Source organism: Haliaeetus albicilla, chromosome 2 (assembly GCF_947461875.1).
Source record: "Haliaeetus albicilla chromosome 2, bHalAlb1.1, whole genome shotgun sequence".
NCBI classification, from domain to species: Eukaryota; Metazoa; Chordata; class Aves; order Accipitriformes; family Accipitridae; genus Haliaeetus; species Haliaeetus albicilla.
The window spans coordinates 33,202,656-33,219,463 of record NC_091484.1 but is presented as its reverse complement, the minus strand read 5'-3'; the positions used below and the strand labels follow the sequence as shown (position 1 = coordinate 33,219,463).

General features: G+C 42.6%; 1 protein-coding gene across 5 annotated transcripts in view; it reads left to right on the top strand.

Moving 5' to 3' along the window:
- Window positions 1–16,808, top strand: part of PDE1C (phosphodiesterase 1C) — a 326,062-nt gene that overhangs the window by 94,538 nt on the left and 214,716 nt on the right. For 3 of the 5 annotated variants that reach the window (XM_069770081.1, XM_069770062.1, XM_069770072.1), the window contains exons 1-2: window positions 13,847–14,043; window positions 14,656–14,758. The exons of the other annotated variants lie outside the window; for them this stretch is intronic. In XM_069770081.1, coding sequence (XP_069626182.1) covers window positions 14,658–14,758 — 101 coding nt within the window. In that variant the 5' untranslated portion in view covers window positions 13,847–14,043; window positions 14,656–14,657. Of the gene's footprint in view, window positions 1–13,846; window positions 14,044–14,655; window positions 14,759–16,808 lie in introns of those variants that run through there. 5 annotated transcript variants of the gene reach the window in all.

The following is a 16,808-nucleotide window of genomic DNA, read 5'->3' as shown; positions in this document are numbered from 1 at the left end:
AGTGACAATAACTGATCCTGACTGCATATCTGAGCCACTTCATGGGTTTGCAATACATTCATTGGGCTTTGAGCAGATTAGGGCAATTTAATTGTGAATTAAGGTTTTAAATACTGCACAGAATTTGTTTAGCACTTACAAATAGACTGAGATTTCATGCAGCATGAAATTATGCTGAATCCAGTTTCTGCCAAGGTCCACAAGGAGGTTTATTAATATTTTGTGTTTTTACAGTAGATGCATTACAGACAGCCAAATCTAAGCACTGTTTTATTGCACAACAGGCCCCAAATCACACTTACATACTCAGGGGTGGCAGTTCCCTTATGGCAGCATATTTATCACTTATCATTAAAATGCAGTATTTGCAGTATCTGTGTGTAATATGCTCCCAATACCCTGTTCAGAATACACATTTAGCCAAAAAATATCAACACAAAGACCACTTGAGCAAAGTACAGGAGAATAATACTGCTTCATGCTGGTGCTGGAGACAGAAGTGCTTCACGGTAGAGGGAACAATAGTGAAAATGGGATGCTGCATGAAAAAGAAATGCCATATCCAACTTCCCTCTTTCCTGATACCAGTATCATGTGTGTTTGAGCAAATGTCTGGAAATTAAACCAAATCATTATTGTAAGACTCTTATTTCCAGGCCTTGTACCACTATAGACCTTCTCTGCTCTGGTTGCTAAGCTGAGCAGTCTAATATGAAAAGAGATGAATACCCCTGAAGAGTCCATAGGAAAAGACCTCAGTGTGCAGTGCGGGGTCTGTATGGTGCAGTATGGAAATGGATATAATCACACAGCTAAAAGTTTTCTCAAATTATTGGTATGTAACAGAGTTGCTTAGGGCTGTCTGTGCACTCTTTATACTGGTTCTTTTTAAACTTTTGGTCCTTGCCTTTTTTACCTTACATTCTTGTGTCTAGTCTCAAGCTTGTACTCAAACACACATGCATATGCATGCACACAGGTGTAATTTTAGCTTCTGTCCAGATGGTCACAACTGACATATAGAAAAATGATAATTTGAGACTCGATAAACATTTAAAGCCATGGGAATCCAAAAGCAATAGTAATTCTTTTAGGAAGTGCTCCGGACTGAGTTATTATGGTGGCAGATGCTTCATACATATAAATCAAATACTGACGAGTGAACTGATTGCTGCTGAGCATATCTTTAAAAAATCAAGGTAGCAGGTGATAGGGGAATACTTTAAGGCATGAATGAAGCTAGTAGATACGTCTTTGGTCTGCACAGGTTGTATTAAGATGCAGTTTGAAGGATTTATGACACTGCATTATATTTATCTGAAGGAAGGGCATACAACTCATTGCTCTGGCAAAGACAGATCTGTTCCTAAAGGACAATAGCATAATAGCTTCTTGATCTGAAGTGATTTAATTGTGGTTGTCTTTATTATTAAAATGCCTCTCCACGGTAATATTTTTTATGCTGTGGCACTGTTTAAACTTCTCTCAGGTGTGACCTAGATAAGTAATTTCACAAGCCACTTGTGGAAAGCTCCAAAATCATTTCATATCAGAGATGTAGTGATTGTACCCAAGAGCCCTTCAAAACATGGCCTGCCATTTTTCCCTTTATATAAGTTCACCTGTTCCTGCTACATCGCAGACATAACTCTTTGTCAATATGTGAAAGTACACCGATTTTCTTGTGGTAGACCAGCATGATGAAGCTGAAGCTCAGATGTCTGGGGAGGTCACTCATAGTTGCTGTTCTGGAAGTTCTTGCATAGGATTTGGCTGAGAGGTTTCTACATATTTTTTACTGCTTTGGACATGCAGGTGAAGAGTGACACAGACACTGAAAGTGAGCAAAAATGGTTGAGCGCAGGCCTGTAAGGAAGGAGTCTGGGCAGTACCCTTTGCCAAATCAAAACTTTAGCAACAAGCCATGAGAGGGAGATTAGTGATGGTGATTCTCTTGGGGATGATTTGCTCCCTCATCCTTCCCAGGCACCAGTCAAATGCTGTATGTGGGAACTGTTGTGGCAATCATTCCACTGACCTGCTGTGCTGTTGTTGTCTGTCTTCAGTACTTCAATTTATTCTTAAATCCATCCACTGGTGGCCAAGGTTGTGGTAATGTGCAGTGGCAATGGTGAAACAGGTTAGATGAGAGTGTGAGCAAGAAGTTGCTGATCAATGGATATAATTTAAATGAGAATTGCAGGAATTAGCTTAAGTGAGGATTTTAGGAATATCACGTGTTCTTCTAGTGCAGGATTTATTTTGAAGTATCACTTAGTAGATTTTTAGCTGTTGATAACTTCTGATGTTGCCAGTGAAATGCCACAAGGTAGTGGTGAATGCTAAGTGTAGCTTAGCTAGGAAGTGTAGCTTGTAAACTCTTTGTGATCTCTTCTAGCAGGGCTTTGGAAAGTCAATTTGAAAAACAGTCCTTGTAGATGCAGGAGAAATACTATGATTTTTAGCTAAAATGCTGCACGCTTTAAAACATCCATTGAAAGTGTAGCAGTGTAAGGATTTCATCTTCAAGTCAGTGGGTTTCTCTTCAGAATGTGGACCGCAGCATTGAGAAGGTAGTAAACAAAAGGCAAAAGGGAGACTGTAAATATCTTGCTAACAAGAAAGTATTTTTCTTTCCTGTGTTTGTGATTTGCAGTGTTCAGGGTTTCATATGTATTCATGTTCTTTGCACCATCTATGTTAGTTGGTCTGGTTTAGGATACTTTTCTGTACAACATGATAATGAAAAGAGGGAACAGCAGTACTAACCCTTGTGTAATCTCTCTGAATACAAGCTGGCAGTGATGATCAAATCCCTTAGCACATTTTGCTTGAATGGGCACGTGCCTGTGAAACCTTGTGGTCAAAGGAGCTGCCATCCTCTGCTCTTCCAGCAGACAAGAAGGATTTAGTTTCACAGCAGCAGGAGGGAGGGTATGATCTGCCTTTGAACCTTCTGCCCTGTGCATCCTGAGGTGTGGATGCTAGTTACCTGCCTAGGGAAGGGGGCCACCTCAAACCTTTCTTGTGACAAACCATTCTGCAATACTGTTTCCCTGGTGTGGTGAACCTCTTTATCTGGGAATTCTCTGGAGTCCGCACAGCTACATCCATATATATACATTTTCTTGCTATGACATTTTTCTGTAATTTTTGTGTTTATTATAAACATTACTGGCTTTAAGCATGATAGGAATCGATTGTGGCAGAAAGGCTAATTGCAGCTACGGAGGATGGGCAGCATGTCATTGCAGTGAAGTGCCTAAACCGACCTGCAGGCTCACAAAACCCTTATTTTTGTCACAGGGAGAAGGTGCTTCAGGTTTTGAGGGCAGGCCTTTCCTCTTTCTAGTAGAAGACAACTTGAGAAGGGAGGAAGCCCCAAAGCCCTTAAGCTGTTCAGGGGAGCCTAGCTGTTGAAGCTGAGAAGGAGTGGTCTTTGAGGAACAACTTTTAAAGCTTTGGAGCAGCCTCTCCTGTGAAGTAGAGCGCCATTTGTACTGAATAAAAATATACTAATTTCTTGCCTCTCCTCCTCCCAAAGGAAACCCCCTGTTACCTTATTTTTTTCCTCTCTGGAGAGTGGGTTGCCCTGAGGTGGTTGTCCTCCCCTGTGGGTGTCAGCCCAAGACCTCTCTGTGCAGAAGCAGGAACTTCTGCAGGGCACAGGATTCAGCATACGTCACTGGGTCTAGCCTGCTGTGTTGTGTATAACCGCTGCATAAGCTGGGGAACCTTCATCTCCAAATAAGGGAGGTGGAATTTTTCATTTGTGCTGTACCAGTTGAGAGGCTTTTGCAGAAGCTCAGTGCTCTGGTGGTTAGAAATCTTCCAGCTTCAAAGTTGTATTCAGGGCCAGTTTATTTCCATTTACTCTTGTGGCAAGATTGTTCCTTTAAAAGGTCTGTTGGTTTTTTTTCCCTGGTGTTTACCTCTGATAACTACAGAGAGCAATTGCAATCCTTTTTAGCCTTCCTTTTGCTCTGTTGAAGCAGCTGATCCCTTAGGGTTTGCATGAGCAAGGACAAGTCGGGAGACAGGCTAGCTGTGGCAGTGGAGAGTCCTGTGAAGGCTAATTTACCCCACATCCTCATCTTGCCTTTAGTCATGTCCCAGCTCACATTGCAATTCTCTGTTCCAGTGCCCATTTTTTCAGAACATTGAAACTGAGACCTTTGTAAACTCCAAATATGTTAGATCTGCCACATTTGTGTGATCACAGGAAATGGATTCGGGAGGAAGGAGACCAGGTTAATCAGCCATGATCCAATGTGGTAAATAGATGTTGCTTTTTATTCTACTTCCCTTTTCTTTAATCATTGTTTCTTCTGAGCTGTGACGCCTGGCACACTGCTGAGATCAGACTAATGAGCTTCTACTCTGTGAATCACTTCAGCAAAAGGTCCCTGTGTGTTGTAGATCCCTGCTACCAGGCAGACATTTCTCTGATGATGATGTTCTGGGCTCCCTGGTTTCAGAGCAGTATGGTCTTGCATTTTGCAGTATGGTTTTGCATTTTGTTTCCACTTTCTGCTTCCACTTCCACCCATGTCCAATGCATGTTATCCATGGATAAATAAGGGAAATATTCATTTAATTGGGGGTTTTGGGGTGGAAGGGGATTTACATAAGGTCCCAAAGCTAACGTTTGTCACTTGGTCTGCAGTCTGCCAGAGCTGGTTAGGTAAATAGCCCTGATTTGACTGACTCTGCCAGCAAAGGCAAGTGGAATGATCAGAGGTGACTGCCTATGTCCCCCAGGAGACAGTGGATGAGGAGAAGAGAAGGAATAGCACTTGGGCTCCCTGGCATCAAAAAGCAGTGGTAGTCCAAAAAAGCACCTGGAGAATCTTCCCTCTGTGCAGCAGCTGGGCAGATTTTAACCCCCAAAAAACAAAAAGGAGGAAAAAGTAGAGGTCTGGTTTATAAATGACTTCCATACTTTTAAGTTGATAAAATTCAATGGTATGTACACAGATATTCCATGATAGTCATAGATTTGTTTCCTAACTCCACAAGGGATAATATAGGATGCACAATAATTTCTGTCTTCACTCTTTGTAATTTGTCTATGTCGAGTATAGGATCCAATGTAGCACTTTCATGGTACAGGGGGCAGCATTGGCCTGTGTAATAAAGTGTACTTTGTGTATGAGAGACAGACAAGTGAAAAACCTCCCACTTCCACCTGTCAAATGTGTAAGTAGTGATTAAAAAAAGCCCTTTGAGACAACTTTGTTCTTGTTTTGAATAAACTTCAGTATTTATTCAATCCCTTTGCATCTGAAGAAACTCTGAGAAAGTTTTATAGAGGCTTCAGGTCCTCAAAATGGTCTACTTTGTCCTCATTGGGTGTTTGCTGGTGAAAAAGGAAAAAATGAGAAAGCCAGTTCTTGTTTAATCCTCTAATTAGATATTTCTTTTAAGTAATTAATTGCTTGGACTACTACTCACATCTCACCTCTTTTGCCAAGACTTTTCACAGCTGAGTTTTCAAGCTCTCCTCATTCTTTTTTGCAAAGCATTTTATAAAGCTTGTCTTCCCTTAACCATCACTCCTCTCATGCCTCCTTCCTAAACTGTCATGTATAGTAATATCGGTTTTAAGGCTCTCTAGCACTGTGGAGGTCATTAGAGAAAAATAGACTTTTTAAAATGCCCTTCAAGAGTGACAGTGCTTTTGTCAAATTTGCAATGCTCTGAGTGAGTGCAATAGGGATTTTTATGGAGCTATTGCAATGCCATGGTTTAAGTAATAACTTCAAGTGTCATCAGCATGGAAATTTTCTCATTTTGGTAAGCCTCCCAAGTTGAAGAAGGTTTCTGCAAGTTTTCTTAAATCTGCCTTCACAGAAACTGAACAACTCGGGGTCAAAAAGATCAGACTGCAAAAGAGGTATGCACTTGTCTTGGTGGCAATATTAGTTGATGGTATTTGACAGAGAATTTCTTGCCAGTCACCAGAGCTTTTAATCAAAACTGTCAGCTTGATTCACTTGACTCAAAAGTTTAAATGAACAGCACCTTTTCCACCAACTTCATCAGTTGCATTTTTTTTGTGCTGATGATTTTACTGTCCCTTTTTTAGATTTTTTTTGTTGTTGTTCATTTTCTTAGAGGAAAAGCTAAAATTTGCCTTCCCCTAAAACTCCTGCTTGAAATTCTCCATAGTATGCCTAGTCCTGGTGCCAGGCTGAGACTGAACACATTGTTAGGATGCAGGGAATGCACCAGTAATGTTAATATATTATCTTTAGATATATCTATATATAGATATATGTAGTTCACTGTTTTTGAAACTTTTTGAAAGTGCAGCATTCCCTGGGTCAGCTGCATCTGTGTTCCTTCTGGACAGAGAAGCTAAAACTATCCCGAAGTACTGGATGCAGCAGAAATCACAGTTCCCCAGCCCTGAGGGAACTGGGTGATTGCTTGTAATTAAAGGCAGTTAGCATCTCTTAGATTGCTACTCCTTGGCTAGCTTTAACCCTTGCAGCCTTGTCTTCCAACCCTCACGGTGGTATTAATGGCTTCGCAGCTACAGTGTGAGTCAGTTACCATCAGGCCCTAAAATCTAATTTTAGGCAGAAAAAAAGAGATTAAATTTCACTTGCAAACTACAGTTTGAGAAGTACTTAATCTAGTTTAATAGAACTAGAAAGTGAAATTGCAACAAAAACCTGAAACCAATGTACCTCATTCATACCAGTGTAAGTCCAGATGCTAACAGATACATTGCTTGTTCACACTGGAATAATATACGATTGAATTATGACTCTTTAGAGCAGATTCACTAGGCTTAGCACCTTATAATGTTCTTGACTAAATGGGACAGAGACATCTATGCTTTGATGACAGTTTCTTGCTATCAAAAATGCTTAATATTTAGGTGAATATTAATGCTTTTTCAGCAGCCAAAAGCTGAATCAGGTACAAATAATTCTGTTCACTACTGTCTATTTTCTAGAGAAGTGTGACAGAGTTAATTATGCTCTTAGATGAATTGTCTGATTTATTCACTGAGTCTCATGATTTTTTTTATTAACTTCATACACTTAGCACAGTGGTTACCTTTCTCAGAGTTCAACATTCTGAAGTTATGTTTTGCTTAGGACAGAGTGCTGTAATTCTGATTTTTTTTCATAAATGCATACAAGTCAGCTGCAACGTCTAAATATTTCCCAATCACTCTCTTATATTTCAATGTGAAGAATAAATAGGATAAATGCAATTCAATGATACAGCTGATCCCCTCTCTCTCCTCCTAAGCCCCTCCCAAACAAACAAACAAAATTTGTTCTTAACTGAAAATGAGGAAGAAACTTTTTTCCTACTAGGATAAAGACTGCGCAAAATCTGCCCATTTTATTTTGGCATTAGCAGAATTAGCAGAAGTGCCAGTGTTTTACAAACTGTTTGAATATAGTATTAGCATATTATTTTGCAATGTAGTACTGGCAGACTCATCACAGTGTTTGCCATAACTGAAGTTCAGAGATCCAGACTCAGATGTGCAATAATGCAAGCAAAGACAAATACTCTGCTGCAATTTTGGTTGGAGGCATTAGTGGTAAGAGAATAAAATATATTCTGGATTATTTATGCATGGACAGACATATGAATACATTGTAGTCATACTAATTATAGAACTTGTTATAACGCTTGAGGCTTTCATTCTGTCAAATCAGATTAATTGATGGGAGAAAATGCATGTTCACACAGGCAATATGTAGGAATAGCAATAGGCAACGTTTCAGCACGCTTCCAGCGCCTCATACTACCCCTTCAGCATGGGGTAGCTTAGCTGGTTTTGCTGCAGTTCAGCAAAGACTTCAGAAATCTTGCTGTTTGAAATTATCGCTCCAGTTTGCTCGTGCTGACTGGAGTGCTCTTTCTGTCAGACAGGCTGCTGCCTTGGAAGCATTTTTGGATGCATTTCAGTGGGCCTTTTAAATGTTGTTGCTATAGCCACTTAGCTCTGGTGAACTCTGCAAGGAGGACTCTGAACTTTCCCACTCTTTTTCTAGTCTTTGCTTAAAAAATACAAGAAAGGAACTGTAGGTGCCTTTAAGGAAAGTTGTTGTGGAGTTTAATCTGAGGACAGGGCCTAGTTTACAGCCACGTGGTATGTCAGAGGTGGCTCTGACCATTCTGCCGTGCACCCATGTATGAAATACCCGTAGCACCACCCTGAGAAAGGCAGACCTACTCCTGCACACCTGGTATTTTGTCTGTTTTGCAGTGATGCCTGCCCTCATGGAGGTGCATTGTGGACACTACCCTCCTCAGCGGCCTTTTAACACCTCTTTGCTGTGTGTCGGCAGCATCCTCCTGCATCAGCAGTCCTGCAGAACAGTGCACTTAGTAAGGAAGGAGAATAACCTGTAATTATGATCCTTCCTGCACAGGGCTCAATCAGGAGGCTTTTAGCATGAATGCAAGCATGGTCCTGGACTGAGGAAGGGGGGGTAAAGAGAGCGAAGCTCCCATTTGCCCAAATCTATGTGCTGTGATAAAGGAGGAGGCAGACGTAGGGCTTGTTTGGCCTGCCTGGGACCTCTGTGTTGCTCTTCATCCTTTGCTGTTACTGACAGAGCTGACCTAGTGCCCTAGGAAGGGAGCATGCAAAAGCTGTCTGGGGCGGGTGTCCTGGCTGCTCTTCCACAGGCGAGTGGAGGAGGCGAGAAAGCTGCTTCCAGGGCTCAGGAAGGAGTCCTCTTGCCCTGGACCTCATGCCAGGTAACAGAGCAACAGAGGGAAATCCAGTCTCTCCCGTGGGCTAGACCTTGTTTGAAGGCAGCAGCAGTGTCCTGAATCCCTCTTGCATCTCCTGAGGGACAGCTTGGGGAGCTGCTTGGGTGCAGCACAGTGGATTAAGGTTTGTGCAGTGCTGCTCCAGCTGTCGGGGCGTGCAGTGCTGCATACACAGCCTTGTCTGCACTCCCAGCGTGGCCTTTACCTGCCGGAGGCTGGGCAACAGATGTCTCTGACAGGCAAGTGGGCTTTTGATCACCTGAGCTCTCCTCTGCTTTGAAGACATGGCTAATCCATTAGTGTGTCTGTCAAATAATGGTCATGGTAGTCAAGCGGTTTAAATGGAGTGAACCAGACGGTGCCATTCCTGCCTATTGGAGCTGGAATCACTGTGTGCCTGCGTCTCGTTGCCTCTATGCAGCAACACAAGTGTGAGAGCTGAGGCAGTGCTGCTTGCTTAGCCTATAAACTTCATCCTTTTGGAAGCTTCTCTTGCTCACCATGAGGTGAGCCATCAGTTTAAGGTCAAGGCAAGCAAGATGATATGTATTCATGGCAGATACTTATGGGACAAGTTTGTAACATTTTACAACTACAGTGACTGTCCTGCTGTTTGCTGTCTTGCTGGCACCTATCACAAAATCAGACTGACAGGACTTAAACAAGCAAGGGAGTCCCAAACTTGTGCTCAAACTTGGTGATACCAATACCCCGTATTCCTATTTTTCCCTGTTACTCCATCTGTACCTTAAAATCAAATGGGTGGAAGGAAAGACATTGCGTTTTGTAGCTGCTTTATTCACCACCGAAAGGCAGTGACACGTGCAGCACACTAGCTGTTCAGCAGTGGGTATCAGTGTAATGGGAAGTAGTACAGGCAGTAAAGAATAATGTATTCCATTGTCACTGCAGGAGGAGCATAAGCAGATAGCGTGCCCCAAGCTCGTATGGGCGTCTTCGCTCTTGTCAGAAAACTGCTTACTATGGCTGCTCGCACAGTTCTTTGTATCAGTCAAAAGAGGTTCCTAGAGCAAACATACTGCATCGTCCTTTGTAACGCACAAGAGGAAAGAGGGCCATATGGGGAATTAGTCATGCTTTTACCCCTCATAACTTGTCTCTTTTCCTTGAATATGTCCCAGCTTGACTTAGCTGCTTGCTGGTTATTTTTGAGGATCTCATTCAACTGCAGAGAGCTGAAGATGGTTAACAGTTGCAGCAGTGCTATACCTGGGTAACTCCTTAAGAACTACTCCTAGGCAAGGATTTAAACTGCTTGAAGCGACAGCTGATATAATTTAGCACCTAGCAATGGGAAGGATAACGTTCATTAAACAACCAGCTTTCTGAAAATCAGCATGAAGTACAGAGAGCCCACCCGGACCTGGCACTGCAGTCATCTGGTTGAATGTCATCGCAAGGACGAGGTGAACTTCTCCAGTGCACAGGTGACCAGACTGCCTGAGGTGCTAAGTGTCTGTGGTGCAACAGACCCAGGTAGCAGGTAGGATCCTCATGCTGCTTCAGCTGCTGGGAATTCCTCATTGCCTCTAATTAATTATTGGAGTTTCTGTTATCATGGGAGGAAAAAAAAAGAGTTACTGTACTGTAAAATTTTGTTAAAGAAGGAAGGAAACTTTATTTCTAGGAAGCCCCAAATTACTCTTTTTTTAGTCATCTTCTATACAAAACCAAATGGAAAGGTCAAGGAGACTGAAGGGAAGAGACTCTTGCTAATAGCTTCTTTTATTTTGTTAGCACAGTGGTGCTGCTGTGTGGGATCTCATTAGGGACCTCTCTCCTACCCCAGCCCCAAATTGTGTCACAACACTAAATCAAACAGGGCAGGAAGCCACCTTGTGTCTTCAGCAACTCTCTTGTCAGTGCCATCTCTGCCTGCAGTAAGTAGATAAATTGGTGTCTTTGTCTCAACTTCCATCAGCTGAGTGTCACGACTGTAAAAATGTTTGCCTATGGCAGAAGCAGCATCCTCAGACACGTTCCTGATTCCTCCGTGGCAACCTTTAGACTATCCATTTGCTACCACAGGCTCCAACACCTGTGTTGCTCTTGCCAACGCTCTCTCTTCTTCTGCATATCACCTTGTTTCCTACAAACATTGCGAGCCCTATCTCTGCCCATAATTCCTATAAATATCATTGCTGTGACATCATATCGGTTCAGCCCTCAGTTTCCTCAACAGTTGAGTGCAATGGCATTGTTGCCTGCGTTCTCCTGTTTTGGCCCATTTCAACTTCCTGGTTTTATTTGTTTTTACAATTAGCTATCAGAATGCACAGTCCTTGTATTCGGTAGCTTATGATCTCAAAAGCTCTTGGAGGTCAAAATACAATAAAACAGAAGGCCATGAGCCACTGAAGGCCAAATGGATATTGAAGTTTTGCTGTATCACCTTTTTAACAGGATCCACTCAATATGAGTTTAGTTCTTCAAGTCTGTGGAGGTGTCCTAGCCTGGCACACAATCTCATTGTTCTCTTTTTTCTTCTCTCCACCTTGCTACCTTTGCCTGCCCAGTATCTCTTCCCTGTGTATCTGTCTTCATAACTATGACACTAGTTCATAATTTTTCTGATATTTCTGCAGTCTATAGTAACTTTCCTTTAATTATTAGTCTCATCCCTCTGTATTTGCTTTTAGGTATCAGCTGAAAATTTTTTTTTTTTGCTTTCCTTCGTAACTTTTTCTCTTCTGTCAGTATGTATGTATTCTTTCTGGCATTATCTGGTATTTTAAATGCATAATTTGCATAGTAAATAATAACATGGTGAAGGTTAAAAGTACCTGTGTTCTGCTAATCTCGACTGGCTGGTTATTGCTGAGGAAAAGAATGAGTCACTGGTTAAATAGATAATATACAGGTACGGTACAGACATACAGGTTACACCAGCATCAGATTGTTGATGACTTACATTTTTTTCTTGAGCTGGAGCTGATATGTTTATTGTTTCAAGGGAAAATGTTATTTAAAAAGTGTATGGGTTGTGTCATGTTGGTAATACCTGATTCCTGGTAATAAATGAAACTTCATGGAAAATGCTCCTGACGAAAGCTGAGCAGGAAAAATGCAATTTTGTGCATCAGGCAATAGAATTGAAAGATGTATACAGGAAAAAAGTAAGTGTAAATAGGGATCTGCTGGCTGCTTTATGTAAATGTGGTAGGCCATGTGTCCATGGGGTTGAACACCTGCCTCTGGTTTTCATATGAGGTGTTTTTTTCTTAGTATCTAAAACCTAAGGAGCTAAGGGTGAGGGAGCATTGCCTTCTACAGCAAAATAGAAATCTCAGCATCTCTGTGTTGAGTGAATACGAAAAGCTGCAAAGGGTTTCCTTAAATGGGATGGGTTGCATTTGGAAAGTCAAATACCAAATGCGTATTGTAAGTATGTTGGCAAAATGATGCAGAAATAATGAAGTACAATAATGCCTTGCTCTTACAGTCTTGTCCTCATCAGTGGAACTTGCTCTCCTTCCCATAGGTAGGTGGTAATGCTGTGCTGGTTCTCAGATGGAGGTACTGAGATAAGGAGTAGGGAAATCATTACCAGTCACCTATGAAACATGCATCTGAGCTTCTGGGTCTTACTGATGAATCAGTAAGACTGGTTTGTCTTACTGACAAGGTCAGAAGTGCCACAAAGTTGGTAAAACCCTAATAATGTAAGCTTTAATTCAGTACAGGCTGTTCTCTTTCTGTCAATACGATACAACTCTTTATGGAGCTGTGTCTAATCTCCCTAGAATTAAAATGAACGCTCGCACTTTTTCTACTTTGGAAGAAAAGTTTAAAGATTTGTGGTTTTACCTCAAGACACTTTTTTAACGCTTACCCCTCCCAGTGAAAACTGCCTTTTGCATTAATGGATGCAAGACTTCTAGTTTTCCTGTGTATGAAAAGCACTCTTGAATATGCAGAAACAAGAGAGTGAATTGGTAAATTGTTGCACAAATCAGCAGCGCAGTTTCAGAGCCTGAGCTCAGTTATAGGCCCTCTTGCACACAACAGATCCCAAAGGAGAAACCCCACTGATTTTGTATTTTTTATAGATGTATAAATCTGCGATTTTATTTTTTTCCCATGGGGTAGGAGAATCTCTGTGCGGCCAGGATGGTCTGTTTTTGCTTTGCCTGGCTGGATATTGAAGTAGTCAAGTTACATGACTAAGAACTGATTTAAGTCCTTTAAACAGGGGCTTGCTTGATTAGGCTAATCAAATGTATTCTTCACGTTTCCACAAGCTACTCAGAGTGTTTCTGTGTGAACTTGGAACAACTGGAGTTGGAAGTCATCCCCAGCGAGCCTATTTTCACCACAGCTTGTCTTGTCTCACATGGTGAACTCCTCCATTGCAGGCTCTGCTTCTTAAGAGGCAACTTTTGCAATATGTCACAAAATGTGTTAAGGCTAGGACAATGTTTTGACAGTTATTCTCCCTCTGCTCTAGTGGCTTCGGCTGAAAGCACCACATCAATAACCTTAACTAAAGAGAGGCATGCAGGGGTCTTGGCAGAGTTGGAGAGGTGATTGATCAGGTCGATACAATGAAGGAAATGCTGTCCTTCCTCCTGTCCAGGGCAGGAGCCCTGCAGGTGTAGAGAAGGATGCCCTCTATCTTGGTCCTTGCTGTGCCTGGGGTCAGTATGGGGGTGACCCAGGGGAGCCGGAGGCAGGCATCCTGTTGCAGAACTGGGTTTTAGCCTCCCCTGTGCAACCTCTTGAATTTGATCCATAGGTCCTGTTTCAAGCCTCATGCATTATGAATAATGTATTCTCCTTTAATGTATTGTTTGTTGTTCTTGTTGAAAGGCATCGATATATCCGTAACTAATGTGTTGGGCTGGATCTCTCTTCAGTGTATGGACTTCCCCTGCCATGTGTTGGGGGGGTTAGGCAATTGTGCTTTACCGATTTATTTATTTTAAAAGTGGGGTTTGCCCCAGTTGAAGCCTTACAGCCCCTGCTGTGTGTCAGTCTCTCAGGAAAGCAGGCTGACTGCAATGAAGCAGATGGCTGTTTGCCAGGAGTGAGCCGCTCACTTTCTGTAATTTACCCTTCCTTTTTAAAAAAAAAAAAAAAAAAAAGGTTTGGCTTGGTTGGGTTTTTAATCAGAGCCAGCCTGTCTCCAATAGCCTGTTCTCCCTCGCGCGCCTGTGTTTGTGTGAGTGCGGGAGAGAGGGAGGCAGAGAGAGAAGCCGTGCCTGGGCTATGCTGACAGACGACTTTTTCCTCAGTTGTCAGGTTTTGAGCCTGTCGGCAGCACTGCCGGTAAGTGGGAAAAAAAAATAATAATGCCAGGGCGGGGAGAGCAAGGCTGACTCGCTGGGGAGCAGCCAGGAGGGACCGTGGGCTGCCACTCGTGCGGCGCCGGGCAGCCTCGTCGGCAGCGCGCAGCCCTGGGACCCGCGCAGCCGCCCGACTCCCCAGCTGCCCGTGCAGACGGCTCACTTGTCAGCAAGGGATTTTCCTCCCCTCCTCCCTTGAGAAAGATCCCTCAGCTGGTATTACTGATTGTATCCCTGGCTTATTGTACCCCCGGTCCTCCCCCCCCAACCCTCTCCCCCCAAAAACCCAAACAAAAAAGCCAAACCCCAAACGAAAACCGCAAGGGAAAAAAAGAAAAAATCCGTGTGGGTTTGCAATCTGGAGATGAGCCTCTAATCCCCTCGGTCAGCCCGAGGATGGTGGCATGCTGGCGCAGCTGCCCCCTGCGTACACCTGAGCGCTCACGGGCTGCCCACGCGCCCCACTCGCGGGGAGGGGGAGAAGTGGCTGCCAAAAATGTTGGCCGCTCCCGGGCAGCGTTAAAGGTGGAGCGTGTGCATGTGTGGGGGGCAGCATCCGACCTCGCCGAGCTTTAACCAAAGCGGTAACCTGCAGCTATGGAGTCACCGACTAAGGAAATCGAAGAATTTGAGAGCAACTCTCTGAAATACCTACAGCCAGAGCAAATAGAGAAAATCTGGCTTCGGCTCCGAGGCTTGTAAGTAGTATGTTTTTTCATATCCTTCTCCTGTTTCCTCCCATTGTCAAAATTATTGTAGCACTTTCTTTTCCCTTTCTTGCCGGTACCTTCAAAATTTCCCAGGAGTTTCCACACCTGTTCTCCATAAATGCAGTGACTTAATCTTAGCAAAAGATCCATTTTCTTCCTTAAATTGAACTGCTTGTTACAGTGGGAATGTAGAAATGTCATTAATGAGGGTATTGTAAGATATAAGCAGTTACTGAGATGCTAATTACTTTAGCTGCTATACTAGAAAAGTTCTGTTATAGCCTGAATGATACTTAATTGGATCCTCTGTTTTCAATAATCTTACCCTTAGGTGCAACATACAGAAGACTTTTTTCCCCTGTAAATGTACACCATTTCTGGCACTGGCATGGTTAATAAGGACAAAGTAGGCAGAGAAGGCACAATTAGAAAACATTTCTAACAGCATTTGTAATGGCAGCAAATTCATGTTCCATGGATTGGATCGTACTTACTAATTTATACATTAAGACTGACTTGCCATGAAATGATGGGACATTGGCTCCCGAGTAGAAAAGAAGTACCTGTGCTTAAAGAAGAACTTGGCACTGCAGAAAAGGAAAAGTTTATAGGCCGTAGAGTTTGTGTAGCTTATTTAGAGTCAATGTCCAGCATCTTTTTCAGATTCTCAGTATGTAAAATACTGTCTACCAGCATTAAGATCCATTACTGGCAGCAAAGCATTTATTTGCCCATCAGTTTTTGGCCAAGGCGAAGAGGAGCATTACCATGTTAAGCTCCATCCCTCTCTGTATGCAGAACTGTTTGGTTTTTTTCTTCAGTGTCACATGTTAGAGTTATTAAAATTTCAGCCCTCAAGGGAAAGGGGAGAGGGAGGGGAGCAAGGAGGCTAGGAAACAGCAGAAGCAAGAAAATGTAGAAAGAGTAGGCTAATAACTGAAAACAAATGGGTTCAAGTTAAACTTGAGTTCCTCTTTGAGTGTTATTTTGTGTGAGCAGCAACAGCATATTTTGTAAAGCATATCCAAAACTTCTGTAGGACTCCAGGCAGTCTAAGACACATGCATGAATATGTATTTCTTTCAAGGCATCACTCCAGGAAGCCTGTTTTGTGAAGGAACTTAATCGAAGTAGATGACAGCTGTCTTGTAAGCCTTCCAAATAGAAGAGCCACACAAAACAAACCCTCTTATTTTCAAGTCTCTGCCATGCTGTAGTATTAGGAGTCCTTGAATTTCTATCTAATAAGGAGCTTAAGAGCATGCTGATTCGGATTCCACCTGAAGTTCATAGACAGTTCTTCAGCAGCGTTGTAGTTCAGGATCTCTCCTGCTGTTCGTACAAGGCACTGTCTGCATATGACATGTCAAGGTCCGGTCTCTTCTACCTTTTGGAGATTTGGCGAAACTGTAAGACTTATTCTAAATATGTAGTAACTAAACCTCAGGCTGTTTTTCAGTGTAGCCCTCTCTGTTGGCAGTGTGTGTAACAAACACATCCTTTCTCCTTCGGAGTTTCAAGATTTCTTTGCTTAAAGAGGAGATAGATTTTCTGTAGAATTCTTGATCACAAGATGAAAACTGAAATGTGTTCTGGTCTAATTAAAGACTGTAGAAGATTTTCCATTCCCAGTCATTTTATGGTGGCTTTTAGCGCGTGCAGACACACACACACACAAACTGGTTGCAAACTGAGGTTTGGCATCATGTTTCATGGTTTTTCTTGTCAGTTTTTATGCATGCCTGTATGTGTAAGAAGAATGATTAGATATGCGCAGACATCTTACTTAACTCTTGAATAAGATGCTTCATCCTGGAGAGATCAAATACTACTTGAGAAGATGCCTCTCTCCCCTGCCCCTGCTACAGCCGTAGCACGCAGGAATTAGTTACAAGGCACAACAGTGCTACCAGAGCAGTGTTACACAGGTAGCGAGAGACAGCACCCGGCTGGCTGAAGCTTCCCAGGGAGTTGTAGTCTGCAGCAGGCAGATACCCAGTAGGTAATTTGATCCTGACAACATTTCTTAAACCAGAGG